The sequence below is a fragment of the Sprattus sprattus genome (genome assembly GCF_963457725.1).
Source record: "Sprattus sprattus genome assembly, chromosome: 19".
NCBI lineage: Eukaryota > Metazoa > Chordata > Actinopteri > Clupeiformes > Clupeidae > Sprattus > Sprattus sprattus.
Genome location: NC_137917.1, coordinates 5,634,240 through 5,642,922, shown reverse-complemented (window position 1 = coordinate 5,642,922; position 8,683 = coordinate 5,634,240). Strand labels below are relative to the sequence as shown.

The 8,683-nt window shown below is 45.9% G+C and overlaps 2 protein-coding genes across 2 annotated transcripts in view; both read left to right on the top strand.

The window, feature by feature from the left end:
- ino80e (INO80 complex subunit E) overlaps window positions 1–4,571 on the top strand; it is a 5,849-nt gene extending 1,278 nt beyond the window's left edge. Inside the window, exons 5-9 of the mRNA XM_080858595.1 lie at window positions 1,281–1,356; window positions 1,641–1,761; window positions 2,237–2,335; window positions 2,603–2,811; window positions 4,521–4,571. Of these exons, the coding sequence (XP_080714721.1) occupies window positions 1,281–1,356; window positions 1,641–1,761; window positions 2,237–2,335; window positions 2,603–2,809 (503 nt within the window). The 3' untranslated portion in view covers window positions 2,810–2,811; window positions 4,521–4,571. The remainder of the gene's footprint in view (window positions 1–1,280; window positions 1,357–1,640; window positions 1,762–2,236; window positions 2,336–2,602; window positions 2,812–4,520) is intronic.
- Window positions 4,572–5,416: 845 nt separating this feature from the next.
- Window positions 5,417–7,762, top strand: LOC308380451 (uncharacterized protein; the record flags this gene model as incomplete). The annotated part of the gene is made up of 2 exons (XM_080857792.1): window positions 5,417–5,719; window positions 6,416–7,762. 2 exons carry the CDS (start codon window positions 5,417–5,419, stop codon window positions 7,760–7,762), a joined length of 1,650 nt encoding a protein of 549 aa, XP_080713918.1.
- Between the last annotated feature and the right edge of the window lie 921 nt (window positions 7,763–8,683).

Here is an 8,683-nt window from a genome sequence, read left to right as displayed (position 1 = left end):
GAAGTTACAGACGTTTAATAGTGTAGAATCATCCTATACAGTGAACAGTTCAAGAAATGAACTTCTAATTTGTACTTTTGTGCGTTTACATTGTTTTAGAAACACTCTTAGTAGTATAATTACGGCCATGACCCCTTTTTGAAGCCTCCAAAACTAAAGAAGATACAAACTGAAAATGTTGCACACTAGCTTTTGGGTACAATGCCAATATTTACATACCGTTTGAAGGAAGTCCCAGATTGTCAGTCAATACACTTTTGTAGAAGTTGTTGATTTGACATGGAACTGCTTTACTTCTGTCTAAGGTATAATAATTATGCTATGGTCTTCATATTAAATGATTATGGGAAATGTGGGTTTCAGTCGTTTGGTCTCATCTACTCTCAGTCATAGAAACGCTCTTGATGGAATAATGCTATGAGCATATTTTTTCTATATGAAAATCCTCTTAGGTAGGCAGACAAAACAGTGGTAAAATTATTTTCTTCATAACCATTCCAACAGTTTTTATAGACCAAGGACATTGCATGTCTAGCAGTTAATTTTGCTATCATCAGAGTAACAGGGCTTTGCTTGTCTTAAAGGTCAGTCTGCCATTCTAATCCCTTACACTTTGTGTCAAATTAAGCAAATTGCTCTCTGCGGCCGTCTGTTCAGTTTTTGCGCTCATAAATAGGAAACCAACATGGTGGCTCAGATCAACCCGTTGCTGCAGGAGCACAGAAGGAAGGGGTGCAATATGATTGGCTGTTTAGCTGAAATATCAACAACCCTTCGCAAAACCAAAACCGAATCATGGATTACATCCTCAAGGATTGTGTCAGTCAATTAATTGTTTGTCTGAAAGTTGGCAAATCAATCCCACCGACTAAGGACTAAGGCCTATCTGTCAGATAATACTGATTCATTGACTCATTGTGTTGTTCAGAACATCCTTAGTAGTGTCTTTAATTTCATACACCATTGACGTGAACATCACATGTTGATCCGTGTTCTAATGCAGTCTTAAACTGTAGCGTAGCTGCTTATTATTCATGCCCATCCATTGTGAAGCACCTTCATACTGAAGGGTAAAGAAGATTCAGCCCATAACCCTCATAAAGTTCGGATGTGTACGTGGAAGTAGTGGAGAGATGCTTAAACTTATAGACTCATTATATTTGGTCTAATATAACATGCAGAAATACCTTTAGGACTGTCAAATTTACTTGGGAAAAGCTGTGTATAAAGCCCTGTGAATAAATATATAAATACCAGTGTGTCTTTTTGCCATGTTCCAGACTCTGATGCCACAGCCTCCTCTGAGAACAGTGAGGGAGAGGGACTCCGAGAGAGAGAGAGGGAGGGAGTCAAGAAGTGAGTATGAATCAGAGCTGGTTCTCACACAGCACTCTCCTGAGTGTCATAGTATAACAAGCAGGAAGTGGTGGAAAGTCAGTCATTTTAAGGTAGATGTTTTAATTGCAGCCGAGCACTTTTGAGATCTTAAAATCCTTCCCACTTAAAGACTCAAGTTGTCTTGTTTTTAATGCTCTCTCCCTCTCCCTCTCCCTCGCTCACTCTCACTCTCTCTCACACACACACACACACACACACACACACACACACTATCCTCCCTTTCACTGTTCTTCTCCTCACAGAAGGAGGAATAGTCCTGTCGTTCCAGGTCTTCCATCTTCCACGTCCTCCCACCTCTCTCTGCTCTCTCGCTCTGGTGCAAACAGTCTCCCGTCCTCCACCTCCTCACAGTACCTCACCACAGTGAGTGCCAATGCTTACTACGTCTCTAGGCGTTCACAGCGCCCATCATCTGAATATTTCCCATACACATTATTTGTCTCCTATTGTTTCACATTTTATTCATGTATGATTTTTTTCTCTCTTTTTCTGTTTGTGTCTGTCACATTATAATGCCTTGTGTGGCCAAATGGGATTTCTTAAAATCCCATATGTGGAGCACATTCTGTTTTGTGTGTGTGTGTGTGTGTGTGTGTGTGTGTGTGTGTGTGTGTGTGTGTGTGTGTGTGTGTGTGTGTGTGTGTGTGTGTGTGTGTGTGTGTGTGTGTGTGTGTGTGTGTGTGTGTGTGTGTGTGTGTGTGTGTAAATCGATGCATGGAGACTGTGTTGTATTTTGTTTGTGTATTACATGTTTGTGTTTGCATCGTAATATTTTGCATGGTAATGTGTTTGTCTGTGTGTGTGTGTGTGTGTGAATGTGTGTGTTTGTGGTGGGTAGCTACCCTTCCCGCCAGAGTATTTGTCTCCCCCTGCTGAGCGAATGAAGAAAGAGAGAAAAACAAAGACGCCCAAACACAAGAAAGACCCTGCAGGGAAGGTGAGAGAGAGAGCGAGCGAGAGAGGGGGGGCGGGGGTGGAATGAAGGTGATTTATCATACATAGCCCTGGGTCAGGGCTACATAACAGCATTCTTAAATGAATAGTAATATTTCATAAACCACTCGCCTGCAGTTGAAAAAGGTGCTTTATGAAATATACACCATCATTTACCAGCAATAATGTAGGACATGTTTTAATGCTTATTTTATGCTTATTTTTGCACCCCCCCCCACACACACACACACCACACACACACATCTTTCAGGTGGTTCCACCATTGGCCTCTAATTACCCATCAGCCCCTGGAGCAGCCCCAGCGGCAGGCACGCCATTCAGCTGGGTCCCTCGGCAGATGCTCAGCGGAGACACGGCGGAGGAAGAAGGAGACACTGATGGAGAGAGTGACAGAGGAGAGGAGGAGAGAGGGGAGGGAGAAGAGGCAGATCTAGTTATTGACATTCCCAATGAATGAAGGTGAGATGGTGTCCCTCAGAGTAGCTTTGAGCTTATGCTACACCCCTTCATGAGGTAATGTTATTGCAAACTGTATAGTGTCTCATCGTAGGGTGCCGTGCTAGCACTCTAGTATGTAGCACTAGAAATGTATTTAATTAAGATACAGTGCCTCCCATAAGTATTCACCCCCTTGGATGTTTTACCCTGTTATTGTTTTTATAAATCAATCGTGGTCAATATAAGTTGTCTTTTTTAGATGTCAAGGTGAAAACAGATTTCTACACAGTTATGTCAATTAAATAAAAATATGTAATACAAAATAAGTGATTCCATAAGTATTCAACCCTTTAAAGTGACTGACCTAATTCAACAGAGGTCCAGTCCATTGTGAAGAAGTAGGCTGGTTCTGTTATCCTTAATCCAAGGTTCGGTTGCAGAGAGTCAGGAAACTCGGGAAAGATGTATATCTTATAATACTTTATTCCAACGCATCACACAATCAACTCGCAAGTCGCGGTAAACGATAGAATTCTTTCAATGACATTACGGAGGGTTGTGGCCCTTATAGTACATAATTAACATGCAAACAATAAAGGTGTGTCCATAAATGAAAGTAGGAAGTTACCTTATTTGGTCTTACCCAATTAAGTCTAAGTTAATTAAATGTCTGTCTGGGGTCCTGGCAACCATTGATCTCCTGCTGTCTTTCCTTCCTGACCCTGGACAATAGCTATTTGATGTCTCAGGGTCCAAATGGTTGGGGAACAGGCCTAATGCCCGTCTGTGAGGCCTTAGATGCATATTGACAGAATGGACCTTGCTGTGATTGCATATGACTAAAAACCATGTATTTAAACTAAATCTAACAACCGGTAAATCTGGCTAGATCAGGCCGTCCTCACAAACTGAGTGACCGTGCAAGAAGGAGACTAGTGAGAGAGGCCACCAAGATACCTATGGCTACTCTGAAGGAGTTACAAGCTTCAGCAGCTGAGATGGGAGAGATTCTGCATACAAAAACTTTTTCCCGGATTCTTTACCAATCAAAGCTTTATGGAAGAAAGCCACTGTTGAAAAAAACTCATCAAATATCGACTAGAGTTCGCCAAAAGGCATGTGGGAGACTCCATGGTCAAGTGGAAGAAGGTTCTATGGTCTGATGAGACCAAAGTGGAGCTTTTTTTCAACAGTGGCTCTCTTCCATAAAGCTTTGCTTGTGTAAATTAATTTATAAAAGCAATAAAAGGGTAAAACATCCAAGGGGGTGAAATACTTATGTAGCTTTTTATTTTCCACATCTTTAGTGTGACGGATCGTGTCTTGAATATAGTTTTACCCAACAGCTCCCTTATCCCACCTGGGTGCATTTTTGTAACTGTCTAAACTTGATTGAGGACAGGGGAGTCATGGACACACCCGTATTTTGGGCAGAGTGTTTTTTTTTTTTTTGGTTTGTTAACCACTGCAGCAGAAAGTGGCTTCAGAACCATCTGCTATGCATGGGAGGCAGCAGTTCAAGCCAATGGCATTTTGCGAAGTATTCTAGGTGCCAGCTGCCTCTGCCTGGCTGGCCTGAGGGGGACTGCAGGCAGATGGAGAGTGACCTTCAGAGTGTGTGTGCTGGAATGGAGACTGGGCTGAAAACTGTATCTAATGGTTACCACCCACTGAAGCCTCATTAATTCATGCATACATTCATTCATTCCTGTGACTTTTTTCACTTTCAGGTGGAGACGAAGGAGTGGCTGAATGGAATTTTTGTCATTTTTGTGTGTGTGTGTTTTTTTGTATCCTGTTTCATTCTTTTTAGTTTTGCTCAGTTTTGAATGTTAGAAAATAAACACATTTTCTACATAATACACGTGCTTGTCTCTTGTTTTCATGTTGAAACTTTTCCAGCCTGTTTTCAGCACATCCCTCATTAGACCATCCACACGTTTCCCCTTGTCCTATAGCATTGTGTGCTTTCACAGAGTAAACGCCACAAAGGAAACTATCTAGAAACAGAGCTACAGAACGTGCTCAGTCACTGTTAAATACTCTAGCCCAATTACAATGCTCTAGTAACCTGCAGTGTACATAATGACTGTATAAGCCATGGAGACCATGTGAGGGTGTGTCAAATAATTGGGCTTGTCCATCATCCAGCCATGAGAAACAACTGCTGGTGCCCTGGTAGGGAATGCAGACTTACTGGTAATTGGCAGAGATATGTGTGTGTGGGGTGTGTGAGCTGGTCTTTTGTGTACTCAACAGCAGGGCAGGTCTGGAGTGTGTTCACAGAGGCTGTGACTGAGCAAGAGGGTGGGTGGAGGGAAGGTGGGGTTGTCAAAGAAGGAGGGGAAAAAAGAGAAGAGTAAATGTGCAAATACTAGAAGGAGAGAGAGAGAGAAAGAGAGAGAGAATAAATGTGGGTGGAGCACTGTGAGGGATCATTGAAGCAAATTAAAGAGGAGAGAGTTGAGGGAGCAGGCGAGAGAAAAAACAACTGATTTGCTGAGCTGAGCTTGTGCCCGACTGAGAGGAAAAATACACCCACCTCCCTCTGCAGCACCAGCAGCCCCCCCGCAGCAGCTTGCAGAGAGTGAAAGAGAGAGGGGGAGAGAGAGAGAGAGAGGGAGCCATGCCTGCTGCTGCTAGAGTCAGTGTTGCTGCGTCACTGCTGGCAGGGCTGTTGTTAGGCCTGTCAGCCCCAGCACGGAGCCAGGCGGAGACGGATCCAGAGTTCTCCCTCTGCAGGCGCAGCTTCTATCAGGAGACGCCCCCCCAGGGACTTGAAGGCGCAGGGCTGATCCACAGCTGCCACAGCCTGCCTGGGGCTCGCCACTTTGCCTCCCTCTACAACTCCACCTGTGGGGCCAGCATCTACTCTGCATTCTGCCTGAGTCAGGAGAGCAACTGGGGAGAGCAGGAGAGCGAAAGACAGGTAAGATTAGCAGTTTGTTATGCTAGTTCTACATGTTGTGTCCCATCTGTTGGTTTATTTATAAGAACTCAGTGTACTGAGGCATGACCGTAAGATTGGTTTACCAAATCATCCTACATTTCATCCAGAATGGTAATTACATAATGGCACTGAAATGATGAGTAATAATAATAATAATGAATATAATAATAATAATAATAAGAGAGACTACAGAGCAACATGTTTATAGGGTAGTTTCCACTGAAGTATATCTAAGTACCATAGCATGATTTAACTTGCTGTGTTTGAAGTCAGCAGTAATAGGTGGTCCAGAGATGTCAGCCTGTATGGGCCACTTTGTACTGTAAAGCCACAACAAATATTTGTATCTGAACAAACATCTATAATACTGCCCTCTTGAGGGTATTTATTGTGCTGTCAGAGTGCAGTGTATCACACATGTTGACAGCAAGGCCGCTTCAAAGTTCAGCTGTGTTTGGAATATCACTCATGTTGGAACAAATGTGTGGTTTATTTGATCTCTTCGTTTGTCAAGAGGCTGGTGTTGGTGTTGGTGAGACACACCCCGGTGACCAGCGTCTGTCTGTCTGCGCCTGCCCGGGACCAGCTTGTATATCGCTGCAGCTCTCATGTTACATAATTCAGTGTGATGGCAGCACTGACACACTCACCCCCTCCCCCTTTCTTTCCTTTCAGACTGAAGATGATGGGGAAGGCTCCCGTGTGGAGAGCCCACCTGACTCTGAGGTGCTCATCCCCGCTCTCCTGGGTGGGGGTGGGGGCCGGAGCGAGGGCCATACTGCAGCTAATCCTGCCCCCCCTGCATGGGACGTGCTGATCTCCAGGCTGGTGAGAGAGGCTGCAGTGCTGCGGTGCTCCGACACTGGCACCACCGAGGGAGCCAGTCTGTTTGTGCTGACTGGAGCTGCTGGCCTGAGCGAGGGGGAGGATGGAGGCGGCTGCCAGGTGGACATGCTGTGGTCAGCGGTGTGCTGCGCCTCCCCAGAGGAGGGAGGAGGAAGGGGGGAGGAGAGCCGAGGCTTCAGTGTGGGGGTGGTGAAGGGGAGAGGAGAGGAGGAGAGGGTGGTAAGTGTGCAGGAGCTGGGGGAGGTCACTGGGGTGGCTGCGGTCTTCACTGGGTTCTGCGGAGAGACCGAGGGTGCCGAAGATGTGATGGCGCTCTTCACAGAAAAACTGGAGGCCTTGAGAAGGGACATGCAGACAATAGACACAGAATCAGAGGTGGGGGCGTCAGAAAACACAGAGGGAGAACAGGCAGGGGGAGGAAGTGATGATATGCCAGAGGTCACTGAGGAGGAAGTGATGTCAGCGATGCAAAGCGAGGCCCAAATCAATTCCGTCCCCTTAGATGACAGTGATGAGCCTCAGGATGCTCTGGAGATGGAAAACGAAACCCACAGCTCAGGGTCTTTCGTCGGCGGGGCGCTGATGTACGTCCTCTCCTCCTCCGTGTCACTCCTCTCCGCCCCTCTCCGTCCAGTCCTTTCCACCCTCACAAGTCTCCCCGGCCAGGTGACGTACATCTTAGGGGAGGACATAGCTGCGTTGTCCGCCGTACCCAGCTGCACCTTCTCGCTCTTTCAGAACATGGTGTGCGACCTGTGGTCTGGTATGTGGTCCGCCACAAGCCTGGTTACTGAAGTGGGCGAGCTGTGCTTCTCCGGGATCTACTCCTGCTCTTCCCCACTGGTGGGGAGCCTTTTCGGCGCTTGCCAGGATGGGGTGACCGGAGTGGGTCAACTGGCCATGGACAGTGTGGGCATCTTTGGAGGCATCTTGGACAACGTTTGGTCCGTGTTCAAATTCTTTGTGGGAACAGTGTGGGAGCACAGTGAGGGATACGTGGGCACGCTTCTGTCAGAGCTGGGTCACCAGGTGAAGACAGTGGGCCTCGGGCTGGGGATGCTGGTCTGGAGAGGGGGCAGAGGACTGGGGAATGTGGTGGGTGCGGTGGGCGGTCTGGCAGGAGGCACAGTGGGCTCAGTAGTAGAAAATGTGAAAAATGCCTTTGGAGGAGAGTGAGTGTGAGTGTGAGTGTGAGTGTGAGTGTGAGTGTGAGTGTGAGTGTGAGTGTGAGTGTGAGTGTGAGTGTGTGTTTGTGTGTGAGAAAGTGTGTGTGTGAGAAAGTGCCATTTTAGAGGAAGAACAAGCCATGGCCTTGAGGGAGGTTCCAATTGAGTGTTATTGCTCTGTGCATGGAAATAACAGCTTAATTGACAGAAAACAAACGATGAAGGCAACATGGTGTGTGGTGATCCCTCTAAGCTGCGGTATGCGATTCTGGCACACCTTGCTAACTCCTACCTGACGTGCTACCAGTGCAGGAGTCCATACCCTCCTTTCAGTGTGCTATACACATGCGAAATATTCACCACCAGACAGAAAATAATACCAGTCGTTTTGGAAGTTTCTTGATTGATTCATATATTGACACAGAGTTGAAAGATTGGTTTCTGATTACTGGCACCACTTGTGTTCCTGAGACTGGGTTTTTTTCTGATAATCTGTGTTGCTAATGGCCGTCAGAGTGTCAAGCTGGCGTAAGTATTATAACAACGCATCACTTACAGTAGTTTTATGAGCTGTTTTAGGGGGAGGTTTCATAACTAGCTCTTCGTGTGTTAGGTTGAGAGGGGGCTTGAGTTGCATGGGGTGTTGGGTCAAAACGAATGTCATCTTCAGGGTATACAGTTCAGTCGTTGCACTATATTTCATGTTGCTTGCTTTATTTAATTGGTGAAAATGGTTACATTGTTTTATTTATCCTCTTCATGCAAAAAGTGAAAGGGGAATCGTGTGTTTTCCTTATGCTTCCTTGAGGGAAATGTGGTTTGGGGGAAGTTGTGTTGTTCAGCTACGTCTATGTATGACTGTATTCCATGTCTGTCTCAATAAAAACCAGTTAACACCAGTTCACTGTGCATGAACCAGAATAAACACTCC